Source organism: Cavia porcellus, unplaced genomic scaffold, assembly GCF_034190915.1.
Source record: "Cavia porcellus strain 051 isolate PalLab524CR breed Dunkin Hartley unplaced genomic scaffold, mCavPor4.1 scaffold_2, whole genome shotgun sequence".
Lineage (NCBI taxonomy): Eukaryota > Metazoa > Chordata > Mammalia > Rodentia > Caviidae > Cavia > Cavia porcellus.
This window is the reverse complement of record NW_026947485.1, coordinates 92467251-92492060: the sequence shown is the minus strand read 5'-3', so window position 1 is coordinate 92492060 and position 24810 is coordinate 92467251. Positions and strand designations below refer to the sequence as shown.

Below are 24810 nucleotides of genomic sequence, written 5' to 3'. Positions count from 1 at the left end.
TGTGTTTTAGTATACAGTTGCTTATACGTATAAGATGAAGATTCAGTAGTACCTGTAGCACTATCACTTGCACAGAATATGTCCCATTATGTTTACAGAATCAACTCTTATTGTGTTTTTTTTTTGTTTTTTCTTTTTCGTTTTTATCGGTACCAGGGATCGAACTCACGACTGCCTGCTTGCAAGACAGGCGCTTATGCCGCTGAGCTAAATCCCCAGCCCCCTCTTAAAGCATTGTTAATTGGGAAGGTTAAAATTGGGCAAGAGACTACAGGACTTTTCATCTTCCCTCCCAAACCCCCCGCCTCCCAGCTTCAAAGGCAGGTACAAATCTAACAAACTTTCTCCTGAAGACGCTGAAGGCGTCTTTAAATTGAAGGCGTGCACACCTTTAAATCTGTGCACGTCTCTGTTCAATTAAATAAGGGTATAGGAAAGCAAGTCATCTTTAAGGAAGGACTGCTCTTTCCTCCTGAATCGATTAGATAGTAGACAGGGAAACCTCTGAAACTTGTAAAACAATTTAAGAGCAGATTACATAGAAACATCTATTTGTGGGAAAACATACCCCAAGACGCAAATGGCTGTGGGGAACCCGAGGTTCGCGCCAGCCTTTCCTACTCGATCTCCATCAGGCCAGTCTCTCTCTGGTCTGCAGCGCGAGGAGGCAGTTGATGACCGCAGGCTCGCCACTCTTGAACACAGGAGAGCCTGTTAAGCCTGCTAGCTCGGACACCACGCGGAGACATAGCTCAATTGAAGAAACCGCTCACTGCTCGGACGGAGGCGGAGCAGAGACTCACGCTAGAATGCACCTTAGGATGCCTGGAGCTGTCCTGGGACGGCCTCCAGCGCGAGGCACTCTGGAACTTGTAGTTTGCTTCCCAGGCAGCGCTTTTCTCACTGGGTCGGTCCACTTAACATCGCTGCTATTCTTCCCGGCAAGCCAACTTCCTGGTTGCCGCACGTCCCCACGTACAACTACACTACCCAGAAGTCTCTACTCTGTCGCGGTACGGAGTCGCTTTCAGACTACAGTTCCCAGAAGCCCACTGGAGAAGTACTTCCGTCGCTACTTCGGAGGACCAGAATTCCCGTGGACTTCACAGTGTGTCTCTTTTTGTCGATTTCCTCTAGAGCTGGCTAAGCTACTGCTGGCCAGCAGGCCCACGGTGACGACGTGGTCCGTCGTGACCGGGCACAAGGTTTCCTTTGCGGCCTGGCTTTCTGTCCCTTCAGATCTCCCTGAGCAGGCCGTGGCGGCTGGCCTGAGCAGTGACCTGGCGGGCCGCGCCTGCGCCCTGCCTTGTTTCCTGCCTGGCTGGTGGCGGCGGCCATTTTGTTCATCCTCCTCCTCCTCCTGCTCCTCCTGGTTGGAGCGCAGTGTCCGGAGCGGGCTGGGGGGAGAGAGCCCAAGAGCGGGGTTCGGTGCCTTTTCCTCTGTCCCCAGACGGTGCCCAGAGCCCCCCTCCCCCTCCTCCCCACCCCCTCCCCTCCCCAGCCCTGCCCTCCCCCTTGTCCCGGGATCGCTCCGTCGCACCCACCATGATGGAAGACGACGGACAGCCCCGGACTCTGTGAGTACCCGAGACCAGGGGTGCCAGGCGCCGGAGGCCCGAGCACCGCGAGACGCAGAGGGAGGGAGCTTGAGACAGAAGGCCGAGGCTGGGACTCCCGGTGGACCTCTGGCCAGGGTGGCGCGGACGCGAAGTGCTTTCCTCATCTGTCCCCTTTCCTTGGGAAGGAAGCCCTCCCTTCCCCCCCAAACGCTGTCACTTCCTGGGGTCTGGGGCTCATCTCGACCTCATGCCCTTCTTCGTGCACTCTTCTAGGCCTGGTTTCTGCACGGCCGAGGCTGTCAGGCCCTGGAGAGCAATGCTTGCTCCCCTCCGCTTTGGGGGGACCTGGGTCAGGCCAGGAGTTGCTCGTCTCGGCGGGGGCAGGCCCTGGTGGGCGTGGGGCGCCCCGGGACCCCGTGCAGGCCTGGAGGAAGGAGCCCTCGCGCCCTTCGTCCCCTCTGCAGCAGTCGCTCCAACTCTTCTTCCGAGTTAAGCTCTCCGAGGAAGCTAGCTGGACACTCTCCGGCCACTAGAGCCCCTTCTCTCCTCCTGCCCCACGTGCCCCCGCCCACGCTGTCAGGAACACCCGCCCAGCGCCCGCTACTTTTGAAGTGCAGGAGCGGCGCTCCTCGCAGCTGGAGCATCTCTCGCTTCTTGGATTACGAAGTATACGTTGAGCGCTGCCTATGTCAAACTGACAACCAGTTGTTAAACGCTTTTTTTTTGCTCTCTTTTTTGCTGCTTCTTAATCTGTGTGTCCAGGCCATCAGAATTAGATAAAATGCCTTCATTCGCTATTAGATGCGTGTTTTGCGGCCTTTTACGCTAGTCTTGCTGTTGCATTTTTACCTCAAGCCCAGCTAATGAATGAACTCATCTTGTAACCGCTTACTTCGAGTTATTTCCTTTCCCAAGGAAGAATGATGACTCAGCAGTTTCTTTCCTTTTGGCATAATGTGACACTCTTTACTTATTCTGTATTTTTAAGTCAGTAGTTTCTAATTCAGTGTTTAAGTAGAGCACCTTCAGTTTTCCCAGTTTCTCTAAGATCCAGTGCTCCTGCCTTAAGTACAATGAGTTAGATTGCAGCTTTGCTTCTCCTGCCTCTTCCTGTTATTGATATGATCAGAGTTCACTTGGCTGGGTTAACTGGTGGAGAAAGTAATTTTTAGGGCAATAGATAAAAGTGAATGGGAACTTAGAAGGTTTGACTGGCTTCTCCGAGCTTCACTGCTCCATAAGTGTGAGAAGGTCAATATGTATGCCAACTCAATACAGATTTTTTTCAGCCTCTTACTTCTTATTTTTATTTCTTCTAATGTCTTACTAAAGTATCTGCCACCCTGTTTTAGGAATTTGAAGCCAACCTAAGCACATCATTTCTGTGAATGAAAAGCATACTTAAAACTTGTATATGTTTTGTGTGTGTGTGTGTGTGTTTTTTCTATTTCTGCCTTCTCCCAGAAATAAAGAGAATTGGAAAATTTGAAATTTGATCTTCAGCATTTGTGGAAGCCAAGACTTGGTATTTGTTAGCAATGTATACTTTGATGAACGCATCTGAGAAAGCTAGATTTAGCACTTTGAGTAGCTTGTATTTAAGGAACATAACAGTTACATTTTATCTAAAGCATTGTATTTGAAATGTCATCATTGCATCCTAGTAGCTTCTGAATCATAGTTAACTCATGGCATATGTCTTATTGACTACTTATTCCTTAGAAGAGGAATTTCTGATTTTGACCTACTACATAATATGCTTTTTCAGTATCTTTTATTCCTAGAACTGTCTTTGTGGCTACTTTGTCTTCATCTGTATCATATCATCTTCAGGAGTCTAATAACCTAATTCTGTACTTACATCCTAATTCTGCCTTCTTTAGTCCCCTTTCCCCCATTACACTTAAGTTGTTTGTTAATAATGTGATGTATACCTATGAGCAAATAAACTTCATAAACTCTATCATTCCTGTATGTCAGTACATGTTTACTGTTTTGTCTTCCTTTCTTCTGCTGTTCTTCATAGGAAGGGTTTTTTGTTTTTGTTTTTTTAGACAAAGACTGCTACACCCCTAGGTGTTACCCCTCCAGCACTTAGTTCACTGCCTGGAACCTAAGAGGTACTCAATAAGTATTTTATGATGATTATACTTCTTTCATGAAATTAGTATTAAGTCCTTTTTTTAAACTCTCAATTAATTTATAGGTAGACATTATTGTCATACCTGGTGCAGTTTATTGGTTTTTATTTAAAAGACCTTCAAAGATAAAATTGTGAGATAAAGAGCTGGGAATGGTGGCCCATGCATGTGAGCCCAGCACTTGAGAGGCTGAGGCAGGAGGATTACTTTGAGTTCAAGGTCAGCCTAGGCTACATAGTGAGTTCAAGGATAATCTGAACTATATAACAAGACTCTACTTCCAAAAAAAAAAAAAAAATGGTGAGATTAAAAACAATTGAATTTTTTTTTTGCCAGAGTTTAATAAAAAATAGTGCATAGTAGTTTTTCAAAGTATACAGTTAGTGCTGGGCATGGTGGTGCATGCTTGTAATCCCAGCACTTAAGAGGCTGAGCCTGGAGGACCATCAAAAGTTTGAGGCCAGCCTGTACTACCTAATGAGCTCAAGGCCAGCCTGAATTACAGAATGAGACCCTGTCGTACCCCCCAAAAAATACATATATACACATTTAATATAAACACACACATACATTTAATATAAATTTTTTTATATATTTGTCAAAGAGATCAGTTGGATACAAGTAATTGAGAAAAAACTTAGAACATGATATTAAGTTATTTAGTAGAGTTGTTTGAGATCCTGTGTTTTGCACTGTAATCTATCAGTTAGGTTTTCATATGGCTAGTATGTTTTTTGATTGTTCTCTTATCAAAAGCTTACCTTAACTTGTTTTCTTAAAATGCCTGTGTGTTACTAGTGAGGTTTTTTTCCTGCAGACACACACAAGCTAAGACATATGGTTCTATCTTCAGAAAACAATATGGTGTTTATAGCCTAGGTAGGTCTTTAAATATTCATTACCTACAGTATTATTAATTTATTTAATGGTATTTAAAGTGGTATAGAATTGTTTTGATGTTGGGCCTAAATTTCTATTTGTTACATAGTTGCTTTAATAGTCTTGTTTTCTGATATTCTTCATTCTCATTTGACATTTATTTTGGGATATTGTGTACTGGGGAATTATGATCTTAAAAACAGACAAACAAAATCATGCATGCCATGTAATACTGGTGTTTGAACTGGTCCATCTTGTAGGACACAAGTTTCAGGCTTGTGTTGTATTTTGTAGTGCAGTGATTTGACCCGCAGTTTAATCTGAATCTACCATGTAGCACTAAATCATATTAGTGTTCTATTGTAGTTTCTTCGTCTCTTCAATCCACCAAAATCAGTGGAATTGTGTATCTGGGAAATAACCATGTTATGCAGTGCTGTCATTTTAAGGCTGTTTGTTCTTCCTGATAGTCAAAAGGAGGAAATAAACCAGTGATATAGAGTATAATCTGAACATTTAAAAAAAAAGCAGAACACTAAAATTTCATTGTAAAGTCGACTAGTAAATTCATAGATCTGGCTATATTATGGCTATAATCAAGCCCCTCATTCTGTTTGATTATATTGTTTCTTTAAAATACATGTGTATTCCTTATAGATAGTTGGTCAATTCAGTTGTACAACTTGAATCTTTCCTCCATCCTGCCTCCATCTAAAAATGAAATACTGACAAAAAATTCATCAGAGGTCTATGAGAGGATATTGTTGCAAAATATCTTGGAACTTGTCAGGTACAAAAGAAAAGAATGTTACTTTTATGGAAACTTAGCCATAGTATTTTGTATAAAAGTACTGGTAATTTCAGCCTTGGGAGAACTGCTTTTTTCAGATTGAGAACATATTCAGTGTTGAAAACTGTCATTAGTCTTCTGCACTGCACGATGTTCTTAACTTAAAATTCCACTCAGTTGGACAGAGGAAACTGTTTGGCGATGTGAACTTCTGTGCCTGCTGTGATAGGAAACTGCCAAATTTTTAGTCTCAAGTTCAGTCTTAATTGTAATATTAAGGGTAAAAATGCTGTTTCAGTTTTCAATGCTTCAGTTCTTATATAGTTCCTGTTCTTAGAAGACAAGACTGTAAAAATATCTTATTTTTTTTCTTGAGTTAAAAATTATTTTGAGCTAGGCATGGTGGCATACACCTGTAATCTCAGCACTTGGGAGACTGAGGTAGGAGGATCATGGTGAGTTCAAACCAGCCTGGGCTACAAAGTGAACTCAAGGCCAGCCTGAACTGCATAGTGATAGCCAGTCTCAAAAAGACCAAAAAAAAGGAATTTCCTAAGTATTTTCTCTTTTGGATTGACCTCTAACTATAGGAACTCAAGTCTAACTGGGAAACTTGGAAAGAAAAATAAGATAGCTTTCAATAAGGTACTAAAAAGATAGCTGGGCACATTGTCTGTGCCTATAATCACTTTTGAGGCAGAAGGATCAAAAGTACCAGCCTAGCTTCAGGAATTTAGCAATTATCTCAAAAAAAAAAAAAAAAATGGAAAAAAACAAAGTAGGTAGATAAGTCTGGGGATGTATATATAGTTCAGTCTTGATTTAATTTTTAGCTCTCCCGCAAAAAAAACCAAAAAAACAAAACAAAACCCTACCAAACCTCAAGGCCAGTCTGAACTGCATAGTGAGACCCTGTCTCAAAAAGCCAAAAAAATACAAATTCAAAAACCCTAGCAAAAAATGGAACTTACTGGTCAAGTATTGAACTTTGTTTTAAATATTTTTGATAGTATTTAACTTGGCACAGATGATCTTATGACAATGTAAAGGACTTAAACAGTTATAGTATTTCAACAGCTACAAAATATGTTTCTATTAAGTACTGTGATCCATGCAGGCATGTGTAAATGCATTAATTATAAAACTCAGTAAAAGAACAGGCAGTCTGAAATTTAGGTGAAATTGTTTAGTGAATCCTGTCTTTTTTAAAGTGGTAAGTCAGTGTTCTACATATGGTTGTGGAAGCCCTTTTATGTTAATTTTTGAAGCTTAGTTTGCTGTTTTACCACTTAACTCTTAGTAGAAGTATTTAAAAAGTAGGAAACTTTAAAATGGGATTTTTCTATAAATCATTCTAGACTTACTGACATTTTGATCTTTTGCATCAATACTAGAAATGCAGATTGCATGTATATGTTTTTATGTGTGTGTGTATGTATGTCTTTAGAAATTCTTTACAGTGTATAACTGGTTAGAAATAGGTTAACAGAATAAAAATCCTATTAAACAGCAAGAAATTATTGTGACTCTCAGGTATGGAAGACAATTAATACTCACACAGTTTTTCCTGAACAGATAAAGATTTAAAGAGTAACTTAAGTTTAAAACTAAATCAGCTGAGATGGTGGTACACACATATAATTCTAGAACTTCTAGAGGCTGAAGTAGGAGAATAGCTAGTTTGAGTCAGCCCAGGCTATAAAGCAAGAACCTGTCTAAAAAAAAAAATCATTTCAATGTTGTTACTAGCTAGCTTCAACATGTGAAATCAGTCTTGTGCATTCTTTTCTCTTAGAAATAAGCTTTTTAGGTTAGATGACCGTAGTGTTTAGAACATCATATTACCTATTTATTTTCCTTGGAGGTAGGTCTGCCTTGAATAAAAACAAGTTATTGATGGTTACAAGCACACAAATCCCTGTGAATTAAAAAAAGGGGGCCAGGCAATGAATTGTCTGTGACTAGATCATAACTCTAAAACTGTACTGCTCCTGGAAAAATACATCATTGCATTGGTGTAAAGATGGGTAAGCTCCACTTAAATTATGAGGAAAATATGGCAAACTGAACCTAAACCATTTCATAAATTGATTTGATTTCTTACATTGCGGTTGTATTTCACTTATACAGTATGAACAAGGTTATAAGTACCCATTGTAAGGAAATTCTTAAACTGGACAGTTGCTACTCATTCTTAATTGGATCTTTGTGGGGCTTTTTGTTTTGTTTTGCTTTGGTTGAATTTAGCTTTCCTGGTCTAATTTGGTTTTTCATTTTGTTTTGTTTATTTGTTTTTTTCTTTTAACCTGTTCCATCTTATAGCAGTTTTTTTTTAAGTAGTTACTATTTAATGTGTAACTATGTTGCAAAACTTGATATTAGTGCAATACTTAGTTTCTAGCAATTAGGTTTAGAAAAAGAAAATGTTTATCTTTTACTTTATAGAAGAAATGTTAAAATTTACAAGTACTTTTCTGTTTGGTTTATGAATGGTTTATGACAAATGCAGATTTGAGGATTTATTTGCTAAGTACCAGAAAGAGTTAAAACTTAATCGTTAATTGAGATAAGTCAAATCCATGGTACAAGACATAAGTCAAGGTGGTGAAATAGTGATTTTTCTTTCTTTAAAGCTTATATGTAAAATATATATATTGAATTTATGACTAGGAATAGAACATCTAGTCAAAAGTATATCTGGAGTTTTCAAAAACTTCTGAATTTCTAAAACAGTCTTTATACTTGCTTTGTTATATACATAGAGGTGTATTTTGCTGAACCTGATGTACTTTGTGACTAGGAAATTTTATCATTGTACTGTTCTCCTAAAACAAAGCAATAAAGACACCACTGCTAAGTCTTATTTAACAAAAAACAAAATCCTTCCACCCTCTGTGTTTTACTGTAACTTTAATTACTTTATTTATGTAATTGCTTTGGTTCAGAGTCTAAGATGAACCTGCTTTATATCTAATATTTTTTATGATCACCTACTTTAGTAACTCAGTATTTGTTATATTTGTGGATCATGAATTATTTTTGGATTAGAAATGGTATTTCTTGAGACTGATTTAAATTTTTACAGATAAAATGAGAAAATGATCATACTGATTTGTTCTTTATACTATCCTTTGAAATGGTGTTTTAATAACTTAAGAACACTTAATTGTTGTCCTAGAGATAAAGCTTAATCTTATTTTCATAGGGTCAGTATTACTTGGAAAAGTGAAGACACAGAAAGTTGAAATTAAAAGGTGATGAGTTAAATGGTAATGCATTAAGCCAGAGCTAAGAGAAAATTGCTAATAATGTATTTTTTTTTCTTGTTCAGATATGTAGGTAACCTCTCCAGAGATGTGACAGAAGTCCTTATACTTCAGTTATTCAGTCAGATTGGACCCTGTAAAAGCTGTAAAATGATAACAGAGGTAAGGTCTTCCCAGTACACATGTTGTCAATCAGTGTGATGTCTAACATTTTGAGATAGTTGGGCTGATTAACAACATTTTAAAAATTGTTAACTTTTTATTTTGATTTGGCTAATAAAGTAGATTTATAATGCAGTTATTTTCAAGAGGGCGAAGTTCTGTGCTGTTAGTTTCAGGCATTTTTCATGATGTCAGCTTGAAACACATTTGATAACTGTATTTTAACAATTTTTTTTTTTTTTAAAAACTGTGTATGTACAGCCATTTGAAGGGCAGAGAGATTCCAAAATGAATTAATACTTACCCATATTTTCAACTCAGATTTGAACTTACGAATAGTTACAAAATCTTGTTTTTCTTGTCTTGACTTTTGTGTCATCCAACAAAAATTGATAGCATCATTAGTTAAGGTAAGGACTTGATCTTTTAGAGCCACTTGGTGGTGGTATAAGTGAGAAGTTTCTAAAGGGCATGAATCATAGTGGATCTAGCCATTTGTCTTCCTTTCCTCAATTTCATTTTGAAATGTATAAAATCCTTTTTCTTCTTAGTTTTGTGATTTTTAAGTTTTAAGATATACCTTTCTCTATATGCCTTTCCCTATGTAGTAAGTATATATAGTTTTTTAAATCAGTTTTTTTTTTTTTTTTGATACTGGGGATTAAACTCATGACCTTGTGCTTGCTAGGCAGGTGCTGTGCCACTGAGCTAGTCCCTGGCTTAAATCAGATTTTATTGGTATGTTTTAGATGTACATAATGATCATATGGATCATAGAATTTGTGTCTGTATGTGATTCAACTTGATTATTTTTTCTCATTCTGCTACCTCTCTTCAACAACTCTTTCCATTTACAAAAGCTTCATTTTCGTATTTTTCTTTTTTTCTCTTTTTTTTAACACCCCCCTCCCCCCGTTTCTTTCCCATTTGAACATTTTTCTTCCTATTTCACAATGTCTGTTATACATTTTGGTCCTTAACTTTTGGTTTCTCACACTAGAGAAATAATGTGCTATTTACACATGTGTCTGATTTATTTCTCTTAAGAGTATAGTCTCAAGGTGCATCAATTTACCTAGAAATGTCTCAAGAGTATCCTTCTTTGTGACAGAGTAGTACTTCATTGTATAAGAAAAATCACATCTTTGTCCATTCACCAATTGATAGCATTTGGGCTGTTTCTAAGATTTGGCTATTACAGATGGTGCTGCTATAAACATGGATGCACATATATTGCTGTTTTATGATGTTTTTAATTCTTTTTGGAAGATACCCAAAAGTGGAATAGCTAAGAGTCCTAGTTTTTTGAGGAATCTCCACACTAATTTCCACAATAGTTGCACCAGTCTGTATTCCCACCAACAATGGAAGAGGGTTCCTTTTTCCCTAAAGCCCCTTCAGCATTTGTTAGTACTTGATTTTTTGGTAATAGCCATTCTTTCTGGGTTGAGATAAAATCTCAGTGTTGTTTTAATTTGCATCCCTGAAATGACCAGTAGTGTTAAACATTGTTTCATACATTTATTTGTTGTTTGTAATTGAGAAGTGTGTATTTATATTAGATGCCCATTTTTGGATTGGGTTTTTTAATTTGAGGAGTCTGGGGTTTTTTTGTTTGTTTCTTGTTTTGTTTTTGAGTTCTTTATGTGTTCTTGATAGTATTCCATTGTCTAAGGAACATTTGGCAAAAATTTTTCCCACAGTGGGTTGTCTGTTCACTCTGTTGGTGGTTTCTGTACGTATATATTCTTGATTCTAAGGCAAATAACAAAAAGTTTTAGCATCTCTCTCTCTTTTTTTTTTTTTTTTTTTTTAAATCGGGACCGGGTATTGAACTCACGACTGCAAGGCAGGTGCTTATGCCGCTGAGCTAAATCCCCAGCCCCTAGCATCTCTGATACATGGAATTTTACTTAAAAATCACTGGTGCTGCTTTCTATCCTTGTGCAAACACCTGGCAAATGTTCCTGAAACCCAGCAAACTTTTCTAAAAAGTTTGGCAAGCACCAGCACCACAAAGTGACACAGTACAAGAAAGCCAAAAATTCTCTGTGTACCTAGGGGAAGCAGTATTGTGACAGGAAAGTGGAGTGGCTATGGTGCGCAGAGTAAGCCAGTTTTGCATGAAAAGGCTAAAACTACAAAGAAGTTTGTGCTGAGGCTTGTGTATGTTGAACCCAGATCTTTGAGAGTACTGGCTATTAAGAGATGCAAGCATTTTGAATTGGGAGGAGACAAGAGAAGAGGCCACATGATCTATTTCTCTTCTTCCTCTTTTGTTTTATTATAAAGACAATAAAATCTTGAGGTTATGGTTTTAAAAGTGCTGTCTTAGATTAAATGCAGTGTGATATGAATATATATCTGATATGAATGTTTAAATATATGTGTAGGATCTTCCATTATCTATGATTTTGCTTGCCATATTGTCAGTTATGTATGGTTGGTAAGATTCCAGAAGTAAACAATTCAGAAGTTTTAATTTACATCCAGTTCTGAGTAGTGTGATGAAACTTTGTGTCGTCCCCACTGGGACATGACATTTGTTTGCCCAGTGTATTAGAGCTATATATGCTACTTGCCCTTTAGTTACTTAGTTGCCTTCTATAATATTAAATTGACAAGGTATCCCAGTGCTTCTTGTATTCAAATAAGCCTTATAATAGCCCCATACAAGACTAGTGATGCTGGCAATTTGGATATGACAAAGGAAAGCTGTAAAATGCTTCCTTTAAAGTGAGGAAATTGGACCCTGGTGTGGTGGTGCATGTCTTTAATCCCAGATTTTTAGGAGGCAGGAGAATTGCCACAAGTTTGAGGTCAGTCTGGGCTCCATAGTAAGCTCAAAACGCCTGGACTGCATAGTACAACCCTGTCTTTAGAAGAAGAGGGAAAAAGTATTACATTTATGTGAGTGTATGTGGAGGAAAAATATGGCATATACAGAATGTGCCACTATCTGAAGTTTCAAACTTCCCTTTAGGCCTTGAAACACCCCTTATGGGATGTTTTGCTATACGTGTACATGCATATTAACATAAATAGGACCTGGCCTGTTGCTGGTTAGGATATGTAATTTGAAGTCAGTGTGTACAAATGGATTTATACTAAAAGCTTTGCCGTTTTCATAGCTTTGCTATTGAATCCCTATGTATTCTGCTGTAATTATCAAAATGTTTTCTTTAGGGACTAATAAGACATAAAAGGAATACGCATCTAACAGAATTTTAGTTATTTAGTTACTTTTAAATCCCTTCCTCACTGAATATTTCTTTTTTTTCTTTTTTCTTTTTTCTTTCTTTCTTTCTTTCTTTCTTTCTTTTTTTTTTTTTTGTCTTTCTGAGACAGGGTCTCTATGCAGTTCAGGCTGGCCTTGAGCTCACTTTCTAGCTGAGGCTGGTCTTGAACTCGCAACGATCCTCCTGCGTGCTGGGATTACAGGCATGAACCACCACACCCAGCTCAAATATTTCTGATAAAGTTACCTGTTGTGTATCTTTGTTTTGGAGTCCTTTCCCCCATTTCATGTCTCTACTTCTTTATGAATAGTGTTTACCCAATGTGATATATGATAGGATTTTGTATGTCAGTTTATGATTTTCTTATTAAATGTTAATCATTCTACTGTTTGACTGTGAAGGAAATGTTTCGGGTTGCTTCATCACTATTCAGACATCTTGCTTTGGATTTTTCTTCTAAAACTTTTTTTTTTTTTTTTTTTGGTACCAGGGATCACTTGACCTTACGCTTGCCAGGCAGGCGCTTATGCCACTGAGCCCAATACCCCTTCTTTTTTTTTGTCTTTTTTTCGTTTTTATCGGTACCGGGGATCGAACTCACGACTGCCTGCTTGTGAGGCTGGCGCTTATGCCACTGAGCTAAATCCCCAACCTCCCAACACCCCTTCTAAAACTTTTTGAATGAAAAACAATGGTTGTTGCACAGGTATTTATTTTATCTAATATTTTTGTTCCTGTAAGTCTACATAGAATTTTGCTTATTGGTCGATTTCAGTACTGAGGATTGAATGGAGGGCCTTCACACTGAGCTACATATCTAGCCCTTTTTAATTTCGTATTTTGAGACAAGGTCTCCCTGAGTTTTTGAGTTGACCAGACTAGGCTTGACTTTGATTTTCTCCCTCAATCTGTCAGCATGCAGAGATTATAGACATCTACCTCCATGCCCAACTTCCTCATTCTAAATAAATATTCACCCTTTTAGGGTACTTTATGTTGAATAGTGATGAGTTGTTTTAACCTTACATAAAAAATATTCCTGTAGAGCTATATGACCATCCAGTGTAGGTTGCAATCAATTTATAAAGATTTTTTTGATTGTTATATAGCACTACTTTCTCAAATACATATTTGCTTTATCAATCATATATTTAGTAATTTTTTTATATTGGTGTTTTTGTGTTGTAAAGTTGTAGTTTTGTTTTTGTTTTTTGGTGCAGTGCTGGAGATTGAATCCAGGGCCTGCCACATGCTAGGCAAGTAAGCAACCACTGAGCTACACCTCCAGCCCTATCCAGAAATACTGTGTTTAGATATATTTTAGCAGTTATTTTTTAGTTTACCTGTATATTTCTGACTTTCGAAGAGCAAGTCAAAGTATATTGAATCTTCAGTGCATTACATGTTTTTGGAAGATAGATCATTTCAGTATTACAAGGCTTAAATTTTTCTATTTTTCTCAATCTTATTCAGAAAAGAAATAGAGATAACCTAGTCTTTGAAGCACCACAGAGTGTACTGTAGTTTGTAATGATACAAATTTTGGTCAGGAGTAAAGTTTATAAAGTTGATTCAAACATACTTCACCAGAATTCTGTTCTGATACTTACAGTCATGATTCTATACTATTTTTATAGTTCTGTTGAGTACAACAATGTTCTTAGGTACAAAGTCAGATTAGCTGTACATCCTTTTTCTTTTCTTTCTTTTAAGCATTAGGCTTTCATAAGGTTTTGCAGTCTCACTTTTTACATTCCTAGCAGTCAGTAATGTTTTTTCCTGGATTTTCTTCTCAGCAACCCGATAGCAGAAGGGTCAACTCTTCTGTTGGATTTTCTGTTTTGCAGCATACAAGCAATGACCCATATTGCTTTGTGGAATTTTATGAACACAGAGATGCAGCTGCTGCATTAGCTGCTATGAATGGGAGAAAAATTTTGGGAAAGGTAAGATAACTAACTGGTGGCACCTTACTAGTACATGTGTTTGCATGTTGAATTAGTTTGTATTCTTTCTTAGCAAATTTTCAAACAGATATTCAGCTTCTGAGTGATGGTTTTGCCTTATTCAGCCTAGTGGTTTTGCAGAAGTAAACCCTGCTTAGTAAACAATAATGTCAATTACAAGAACATGCCTAATAATTGTGTTAAATATAATCTTTATTTTTAGGAGGTCAAAGTAAACTGGGCAACAACACCAAGTAGCCAGAAAAAAGATACTTCCAGTAAGTACTCCTGCTGCACTGAAATTTTCCTGGCAGCATTACCAGCTTAACTAGGGTTTTTTGCTACTTCCTGTTGCCTAAAAAAGGTTTAGTAGCTGGCTTCTTGAGTATTTGATCACCAAATGCTTTGATTTCAGATCATTTCCATGTGTTTGTTGGCGATTTGAGTCCAGAAATTACAACAGAAGATATCAAATCAGCATTTGCCCCCTTTGGTAAAATATCGTAAGTATCATAATCAGTACTACACTCAGTAGTGATAAGCAAAATTACATATGATTGACTTGTACTGGAATTAAGATTTTCTTTCTCTAGTTAGTGTATTTTTCTTTTGCTTTTTGGTTTTCTTTTCTTAGTTTGTTTTGTTTTTTGCGTAGATGTTGTTGCAAATGTTAATGTCATTTGAATGTTTTAGGGTCTTGTTTTCATAAATAACCTGTGTATAGTATGTTTAAAAATTTAAGTGGTTCTGTTTGTTATCTTTGAAGCAGATGTTTAGCTGGTAAAACTTAATTACAGTGTTTTAACTTTTTGTCAAATGTTCTTAAAAACTGGTGATTAAAGAAAATAGATTAATAAATAAATGTGGTTCATACTCTGTATTTATTGAAGGAATTAATGGAGAGTAGGTGAATATTTGGGTATATTGTTAAATTAGAAATGTATATGTTTATAACAATAAATGTGTTTTATTTTAACTATAAGTAAAAACTAGTACTTTACTGTATTAAAATGTTTCATGTCTGAATCATGAATGTGGAATTAATTAGGTTTTTTGGTTATATTTGATTCTGCTAGTAAGGAACAAATGCTTTGGTTTTTAACAAAATGTGTGTTCGGATTTACTGTTATTTGATGAACTATAATGGGAAATTAAATGTAATTACAAATTCTATGAAGTAACCCAATTTATTTGATTAAAATCAGTCTGTTTCATGTATTTCCTGTAGATATAAAAATTGTAGTATTATACAGAAATGTTTCAATTAAGAACAACAACTTTTCCTCTATATAATTTGTTGTTCTAGAGATTTAATTTGAAGATTTAATTCTTAATTTTCTATTTTGATACTTGCTTTGCTTTTAATGTAATTGTGGTAAGTAGTATTGTTTTAAAAATCAGTATAAAAGTAATACAGGTTGTTATTTTTCGATCTTTATATATACCTGAGACCTGCAGTTTTCTAAAGTCCAAGTCACAATTAAAAGTAATAGCATTCTGGTTATTTTGCAGAATTGCTCATAAGAATGGACAGGATCTTGAAGGCTAACTGCAAGGAACTGTGCACACTGGAACTCAGTTGTAGATTTTTTTTCTCATTTCTATTTATTCTTATTATACATTATTTATATATACATATTTTAGTATTTACATTTTAACATTCTATATTCAATGGAGTTCTATATTTCCAATCATTTTAACTTACTCACTAAAATTTCTGTGTAAATTTGTTGTTTTCGTACTGGTGTGCTTAGCGTTGTTGTTAGTTTTTTATTCTCCTTTCTTAAATTTCTGAAAATGTCAATTTTTCAAAATTTACAGCTGCCCAAACTCCAAAATGATGGTAGAGAATTGACCAAGAAAAATAAAGAAATCTGTTAACAGGCCATGTATGCCTTTTTAATTCCTATTTTTTCCTCTTTTTCAATTTTTTAATATTTCATATATTTTGTATCACTAGGCAGAAGACATTTAACTATTTAGAGATTGCATGGTAAAGTAGTTAGCATTGTTACAGTAATTTATAGAATCAGTAAATCTTAGAAGACACTAGCAAATAGAATATTAGAAAAGGAAACTATTGTTCCTATTAATCGTCAAATTTGAGCATTTAGTTTAGAAAGTACAGGCTATTTAATTAGGTTGCATGTTTATTACATGTTTTTGTCTTACTGCTTTTTTCTAACAGGTAAAGAAGCATTAGGGAGAGTTCAGGAATGGCTGTAGTTAATTAGGGCTAACTGGAATTTTATTTAAAAAATGCTCACAATACAGTGTGTGTGGTTCCTTTTAGTTTTTGTTTTGAGGGTGACTTTTACTTCCCTCATTTAGCTGTGCTTCTTTTCACAGGGATGCTCGGGTAGTTAAAGACATGGCAACTGGGAAATCCAAAGGCTATGGTTTTGTATCTTTTTATAACAAACTGGTACGTTCTTTCAACTTAATCCTAAATTTAGTCAGTTTTAACATACAGTAATTGAAATTTGAATATGATCGATAGTAACTGTATATACAACTTTTATGTAATTTTGTGTGCTAATATAGTATAATTCTTTCATAAATTGAAAATAAATAGCTGGAAAAAGAAAGGATGGGTATACTAACTATAAAGGTTATTAAACCTTTATAGTTTATGTGCATTAGTGAAAGTAAAATATATCAGAAGGAAAGCCCAAGTCTAAGACAAGTAAAGTAATCTGAGAATTTGAATGAGGGAAGTAAGTACATTCTTAACCATGAAAATCTCAGTTTTAATTTTTCTTTGAAATTATTGATACTTTTATAACTGAAATGTTAATGACTATAGTATTACGTAACTGAAAATGTAAGCAAGCAATTTTTTTGATTTTGGGATGACTTCTTTTAAAATAAGGTAGCAAAACCAGGTGTAGTAGTACATGCCTATAATGCGAGCATTTGAGAGGCTAAGACAGGATGATCACTGTGAGTTCAAGGGCAGCCTGAAATACATAGCAAGACCTTGTCTCAAAAAACAAAACAAAACAAAAATGGAGGTGGGCCAGGGATATGGCTCAGACATGCAGCATCTGCAGCACAAGGTCCTGAGTTCAATTCTGGTACCGTAGGGGGGAAAAATGTAGCAAAATAAGCATTTGCATTAACAATAAAGTGGGCTTTACTTTTAGAACAGCCTCAGCAACTTAAATTACTTCTCTGTTACTTAAGTGGGCTAAAAGCTAGAGTTAATTTGAGTTGTCTTTGATTAATCACATATACACATTGATTTAGATAATCCAAACTCACTTGTTATTGATAACTCATACCATGCTCAAAAGTCTTTTCTTAAAGTGATTTTAATGTGTGTCAGTCTTAATTCATTATCATTAATATCATTACTATATAGAATAGTTTTTAGAGATAGGCATAGCATAGTTTTTAGAGGTTAATATATAGCATAGTTTTTAGAGGTTTAGATTGTTAGTATTTTCACATTTTCTTGTAAATTTTACATTAAAAATCAACCATAAAATTAAAATACTTGGGGCCAGGAATATAGCTCAGTGGCACAGTGCCTGCCCGGCAAGTGCAAGGTCATGAGTTCAATCCTTGGAATGAAAAAAATTAAGATCCTTGAAAACTGCGTTGTTTTAGGAGATTTCTGTCTTCCTTCTAATTTAAATGTATATATTTAAGGAACTACTAAAATTTTTTGAGTAATTAATGAGATCATATTGCATATTTGAACCAGGATTAATTTCCCTTTTCTTAAATATTAGTATTTTGTAATAAAGACTAAAAATAGCTTTTTTGATTCAGTGAAGTTCAAAATTATTTTCTTATTGGTATAATTTTAAGTTTTTTTTGAGGATGCATAGTGAATCCATTTACTGATGAGATTTGTTAGATTTAGTGGTGCTAACTTTTATTTCATCTAACTTGCCACTATTTTCTTTGTTTGTTCTTTTTTCTCTGTAGGATGCAGAAAATGCAATTGTGCATATGGGAGGTCAGTGGTTGGGTGGTCGACAGATCAGAACTAATTGGGCCACACGTAAACCACCTGCACCAAAAAGTACACAAGAAAGTGAGTTGTCTTTGCTATGCATGTTGAAATTATACATTCTTCACAAATGACATATTATGTAGACTTTTGGGTTGTTTTTTTTGTTCGTTTGTTTGTTTTGAGACTGGATTTCACATTGTAGTTTCCTGGTATGTTTTTGAAATATGAAATAGTCTAATTATATCAAATCAAAATACTGAGAAAATATAATAATTTATATATAATAATTGATCAAATTATATCAAATCAAAATACTGAGAAAATGAAATTTTCTCCTTCCATTGAGGCATATAGTAATTAATAAAAAGTAATGATGCTCCATGCATTTTAGGCAAGTGTTCTTTTACTAAGCTATACTTGAAGTCCAAAAGAATTTTATAACACTTTGAGTAACAATATTTTCACTTTTTTTCCCTACATTATAGATAACACTAAGCAGTTGAGATTTGAAGATGTAGTAAACCAGTCAAGTCCAAAAAATTGTACTGTATACTGTGGAGGAATTGCTTCAGGGTTAACAGGTACTGTTTGGTTTTTCTGTAATGATTTTGGCTGTGGAGCTTTATCAGTATTAATATGACCTTAAGGATATGAGTCTTAATATTTCATTAATTAATTAATTTATTTTTTAATAGATCAGCTTATGAGACAAACATTCTCACCATTTGGCCAAATTATGGAAATAAGAGTTTTTCCAGAGAAGGGCTATTCATTTGTCAGGTAATATTCTACCTGTAATATTATTAGTAGCCTTATATTGGATGCATTTTTTTTAACTTACATTATTTGACCACCACTTCCAGGTATCAGTTTATTATTTTAGTACTTCTATACTATACACTATTTTAAGTCCTTAAAATATGAGACAAAACCTCATTTATTTATTTTCTTCTAGATTTTCTACCCATGAAAGTGCAGCCCATGCCATTGTTTCAGTGAATGGTACCACAATTGAAGGACACGTGGTTAAATGCTATTGGGGTAAAGAATCTCCTGATATGACTAAAAACTTCCAACAGGTAATTTAATTTTTGTGCCACTTTTTAAAGGTTTCCATCTCACATATCTGCATAGAAGCTTTGGAAACTGTAACAGTAAAATAAAGTATATAGCTATGTTCAGTTGATTGTGTTAATGCTATTTCAAAGTTGATTATTTTGCGGTATTAACTGAATCTTAATACTTTCTTTTCACAGGTATCACCACCCCAATAAACTTAGACAATGATAAATAACAGAGTCCTATTCACATAAGGGTGCTTACTTAGTTTTTCTCTTCCTTGTCTCCCACTCTTTCTTCAAATACGGTGTTTCTTACTTGTTTCTGAAATACTCATCTGCTTTTTCCCTAGGTTGACTACAGTCAGTGGGGCCAGTGGGGCCAAGTGTACGGAAACCCCCAACAGTATGGCCAGTATATGGCAAATGGGTGGCAAGTACCGCCTTACGGAGTATATGGACAGCCGTGGAACCAACAAGGATTTGGAGTAGAGTAAGTTTGGTTTTTTTAGTATAAAAATAGATATAGTCTCCCCAAAAGATGGGTTTCCTAGAGAGGTATTTGGATTATGAACACAGAAGCAAATCTAGTAAAATGTGATTTATAATGCTAAAGATCTGTCTCAACTATTAGGGTGAAGGGATTTTGGGGTAACATTTGGTGTGACCTATCTTTGTAAGCAGCTTGTAGAATTTAACTTACATCTCTAATTCACTTTTATTTGTCTAGAGCTGTTCAGAAGTTTTTTTGTTTGGAGACAAGGTCTCCCTACATAGTTCAGATTGGCCTTGAACTCACTATGTAGCCCAGGCTGGGCTTAAACTTAGCTACTACCTCAGCCCTCCAAAGTGCTGGCATTACAAGTATACGTCACTATGCTTGGCTAGAAAGTTGTTGGTTTTATTATTGTTTGCCACACATAAATCTTAGAAATTCATTTTATAGAAAATACCTTGCTTTTTATTTTTGTTGATAAAATGGGTTGATTGCTTCTAATTTTTTCCCCCAGTCAAACCTAGTTCTTTATTTTCACTAGTTATTTTTGAGACTCATTCGAATATGAACTTGTGTTTTTAAAAATGTCTTTTGCTAAATCCTATATGCAATGTGTGTTGGGTGGGTGGTATGTAGAATCTGTTAATTTTTTTTTATCTTTGATGGTAGTGCTAGGGATAGAGCCCAGGGGCACTATACCACTGAGCTACATGCTCAGCCTCCCTTTTTTTTATTTTAAAAATATTTTTAATTTATTTTTAGACAGAATTTCACTAAGTTGCCCAACTGGGACCTGAACTTATGAGACTCCTGTTTCAACCCCCCGCAGAACTGGCATTATAGGCATTATTTTCATTTTTTAAAAATAAATATTTAAATATTCTTCAGAGTTAATCATTGTGCTAAGTTGTAGTTACCTTAAAACTGTTAAGACTAATAGATATGTATTCCATACATTATCTTTGATCTGTTTGTTGTAGGTTTGTTGACTTCTAATTGTTATTGTTATTATACTGCTTAATTGTACACATGTGTACGTGATTTTTTTTTTTCTTCTTGTATTTGCTGAAGATTCTTTTTTTTTCTTCCAAGTCAATCACCTTCTGCTGCTTGGATGGGTGGATTTGGTGCTCAGCCTCCCCAAGGACAAGCTCCTCCCCCTGTAATACCTCCTCCTAACCAAGCTGGATATGGTATGGCAAGTTACCAAACACAGTGAGCTGGGACTCTAAACAAAATTGTAATTCATGATAGGCTTCAATTTCTTGTGACACTCTGAAGACATGAACATAGACATCGGAAAATGAAAGTATTTATTTTAAAATTTGAAATGTTTGGAACCGTTAGCACAGCTTTGCTTGGGTGAAGGACACATGTCTTCTAGTTCTGCCTTTTTAAGTTTTTGTTCATGATGGATATGAACATGATTTTTCTTTGTGTACAAAAACTAAAATAAAGTCAATAAAGACAATTCTGACTACAAATTTTGATATAATAGGAGAAATGGGTAATACATTTTGATTCTTAGCTACTGTTCCATTTTTATCTTGCTGTTCAGTATTTTAACTCACTGTGTTTTTAAAAGAGCAAAAAAGGGAGGATCATGAAAAACTGGGAATCATATAAATTCATCCTGAATCTTGATACTCCCCTTCCTTTCCCTGAGGTGGACCACATTTGAAGTCAACAGAAAAAGTGATATTCAGAAGAAATGCATGATTTTGGAATCGCTTTGGAGGAAAATTTACTTTCTCTATGGCTAAAGAAGCTGAAGCCAGACTGAAATTTTGCAACTCAAATAAGGAACAGTGTTGTCTGAGTTACTTGAGCAAATGGTGGTCCACATTTAAGACATATTTCTAAAACTTTAAAAAGTGTTGATTATTAAAACTGTAGTATATTACATTTCATTGAGGGGGGGAGATTCCAAGTATGGTGTTTGTATTAAAGTCAAACAGTCATACTTGAGCTTTTACATGAAGTTCAAATGATATACATTGTAAATACTGAATAACTACAGTGTTTAAAAAGCATGCTTCAACATAGAAGTAGCAACAATGTAATTATTTGAAATAACACTTATTATACTCCATTGCATTGAATGCAGTGGGTTGATGAGGATGTTTTAAGACTGACATTTCCAAGGTTGGCTGTGTAAAATTAAAATGACTCAAATCCTATACAGAAAAAGCCTTAATTTTAATTTCATACAAATCTTAGTACATTCTAAAGTGTCATTAGATTTTCTTCTTTTTTTTTCTTTGCATTATGTGGTATGTAAATACCTTGATTAAAACCTTAAGACAGTTTCAAGATTGCTATAAGTTGTATAGCACAAGTGTTTTTAAAAAATCTTAGGGTGTTTTTAAAAATTAAATATATTTTGCCCAAGAATTTTTTTAACAATATTGCTAAAACATCTTATTTAGACAGTTTGATGTACCAGTTTATAATTGGATGTTCGGTTTAAATAGTACACAGAGTTGTGACTTAGTTTTTTTTCCTGTGGGAAGTGTGCATGGGATGATGATCCTGAACAGAAGCTTGAGTTGTATGTGTGCCATTGTAAATGAATCCGTTGGGATACTGCAGAATTTTGAGGTTTGCTTCCAAGGTGTTTTTCAGCCTACGTGGATAAAATCTGCCTCAAATTTCTATAAAACAGGAATGTAAAATAGATAAAATCCTCTGTATTTAAATTGTGACAGCTAGGGGGTGCACATGTTTTGGCAGTGTATTCAGAAAGTTGGCCTGAGCACCAAATGAGAAAACATATTTTACAGTTAAGGTGCACCTGGAATCTTCAAATGGCCATTTTTAAACCTTTGAAGTCTTACAGTTGACTTTAAAATGATTATTTTATATATTGTTGGTCATAGTAATTTTAGTATTACTTTTGTCTTTTCCCTTTTGAGAAATTCAGCCAAATTTATTCATAAAAGTTAGTCTGAAGTTCCTCTTTAAGCCAGATTTTTTATGGCACATTAGTTTGAACCGCAGCAGTTGTTGCACTCCTCTGTTACTGTACTCTTACCCTTTGTTTCTTCTGTTCACACTATATTTGGGAAATGTTTTTTGAAAAGTTACTTTATATTTTGTAGAAAGAACAGTCAAGAAATTATGTCTCTGAATTAAAATTTTCATGAATATTTTTGAAATGTGAAGAACTAGACTTTTTCATAAAAGCCTGTTAAATTTTGTTTGCCTTTTTTTTTTTGCTCTGCCACTAAATTAAGTGATTTACTGAGATAACAGCAAAATACAACTGTAGTATTTCCTAGTTGTATGTAATTTAATAAAATTATCCAGACAAGTTATATTGCCATAGTAAATATATAACTGAAGTGTCCTTTGTTTTAATCTGGATAACAACAAGATTTCATGATCAGTTAAAGTTATTTCATGTTAAACAGTTTCAAAATACAAAGCTACTTACCCAAATGGCATATACCATTTAGGAAATAATGACTATCAGGCTAAAATAGACTCAGGCAATTTTGTAATACAGACTGAAGTCCATGCTATCTGGATTCAATATAATGCCAAGAGGCATTGCTTTTTATTTCCCATGTTTATTTAAAATAGCAGAGACTCTTTGGCATGCAAGGAAATGTTTTTTATTTAATAATTATTTTGAGTTTTATTTTGGTGATGTGTTTCTGCCTGCCATTTTCTTTGCTCAAATCATCTCTACCAGTATTTCCCCCATGCCATTCCTACCTGATTTTTATGCCTGCTGGCAGGGAGAGGCCAACTAAAGCCAAAGCTGTAAACCACAGTTAAAGTCTTTCAATAAAGACTAAACTCTATAAGAAGTGGCTTTTCTTATTGTCTTTTATTACATAATTGTTCTTCCATGTACCATGAAATAAGCAGTTGGGTTTTATCAGTAAGATATGAGGAGTGCATACATACTCAGGACTTATTTCTATGTTCTGTGTAAATGTTGAAGTTCATTAACCCTTTTTTAGTTAAATTTAATCTGTGAATATGGAGGGATAGAAATTAGCATATGTCTAAAAATATATGTTCTGTCAAATATCAAAGTAAAATCTCATTAACTTGATGTCCACAGATATGGAAACTTCTGTTTTACCATGTCTCCATTGATCTTCATTAGTATCTATGGGTAAAATTGGACAAAGTAATAGGGAAGGGCTCAATATGTAGCTCAGTTATAGCACTGAGGCCCTGGATCCAACCCCCAGTATCAAAAACAAGGGGAAAAATATAATATTTAGGAGGTATGATCAAATTAAATCTTTCACATGTGGATTTATATTTCTATCATTTGTATATTATAAGTATTAACTTTTTAATATGTATTAGACAAAAATATTTGTTTTAGCTGTTTACTAGTTTTTCATTGTTAAATGGTCCAAATAAGGGTGAATGTATCCTGCTATTTGGTAGTAAGATATCCTAGTAGTTTTTATAATTTTATTAATTCAAGTTAGCCTTTTATTTGTTTTTTAAGGAAATAGTGTAAATAATTATGACTTTAAAACTTCGTTCCAAATTGTGATGTTATTGTGGTATTCAAATGCCATACTGATATGAAACCTTGGATCCCATTTTCTGCCAATGTTGGGCTTATTTTGAAAGATGATATAGATAAGCTGGTTACTACAGTTTTTTGTAAGATACTTTGTGCAAATACCTCTTTTAGGGCAAGAATGTGAAAATTCAATTTAGGAAATAGGGATAAGGGGATTATATATTTTATCCTAAGAAGGAAAAAAGGGCACTAATAGTAAATGACCCTTTAGTAAATCTCCAGGCTTTTATATGAGAGACAAAATCTATATAGTTTCTATTCTTTAATTTTTAAAAAAGATTATCAGAGTTAACAGTTGACAAAAGGCACATATCCAGTAAATGATTTCCTAAATGTTCAACATAATTCCAGTATGTGTGCTAACTTTTCCAATTAATTGTATTTATTTCTTGGATTAGAAGACCTAGATTGTGTTGCCTAGATTGGCCTTGAACTCCTCGGGCCTCAAGTGACCCGCTTGCCTCAGCTCCTGAAGAACTGGAGGTAGGGGCTGGGGATTTAGCTCAGCGGCATAAGCGCCTGCCTTGCAAGCAGGCAGTCATGAGTTCGATCCCCGGTACCGATAAAAAGGAAAAAGACAAAAAAAAAAAAAAAAAGAAAAAAGAACTGGAGCTAATAGCCTGAGCCCAAATACTTTTTTAAAAAATCCATTAACAATTGATTGAGTTTCCTCTGGAAAAATTACCTGTATCTGCTGTCTCCCCCCACCTGTTGGTACAGGGGATCAAAACCAAGGCATACAAAGCATGTTT

General features: G+C 35.2%; 2 protein-coding genes and 1 pseudogene across 12 annotated transcripts in view; 2 read left to right on the top strand and 1 right to left on the bottom strand.

Moving 5' to 3' along the window:
- Window positions 1–2626, bottom strand: part of LOC134475224 (uncharacterized) — a 43683-nt gene extending 41057 nt beyond the window's left edge. For 2 of the 3 annotated variants that reach the window (XR_010046250.1, XR_010046251.1), the window contains exon 1: window positions 569–1044. Coding sequence is in view for 1 of the 3 variants with exons in the window: in XM_063244841.1 (XP_063100911.1) it covers window positions 1073–1723 (651 nt within the window). In the remaining 2 variants the exon portion in view is untranslated. Of the gene's footprint in view, window positions 1–568 lie in introns of all 3 variants that reach the window. The other variant, XM_063244841.1, reaches the window with a different exon arrangement.
- On the top strand, window positions 1439–23315 carry Tial1 (TIA1 cytotoxic granule associated RNA binding protein like 1). Of its 9 annotated transcripts, none has more exons than XM_063244838.1 (13): window positions 1439–1577; window positions 3614–3679; window positions 8701–8797; window positions 13884–13982; window positions 14206–14260; window positions 14398–14485; window positions 16332–16407; window positions 17919–18027; window positions 18432–18527; window positions 18642–18726; window positions 18902–19025; window positions 19358–19497; window positions 20593–20971. In XM_063244838.1, the coding sequence occupies exons 3-13, from the start codon at window positions 8786–8788 to the stop codon at window positions 20717–20719; spliced, it is 1011 nt and encodes a 336-aa protein (XP_063100908.1). In that variant the 5' UTR covers window positions 1439–1577; window positions 3614–3679; window positions 8701–8785; the 3' UTR covers window positions 20720–20971. The 9 variants fall into 9 exon arrangements, 8 of the variants coding, with proteins under 8 accessions (XP_063100908.1, XP_063100906.1, XP_063100903.1 ...); XM_063244836.1 differs by having other exon boundaries at window positions 13833–13982; XM_063244835.1 differs by lacking the exon at window positions 1439–1577 and adding an exon at window positions 4518–4579 and having other exon boundaries at window positions 13833–13982.
- On the top strand, window positions 9400–13826 carry LOC134472522 (large ribosomal subunit protein eL42-like; annotated as a pseudogene).
- Window positions 23316–24810: the final 1495 nt, after the last annotated feature.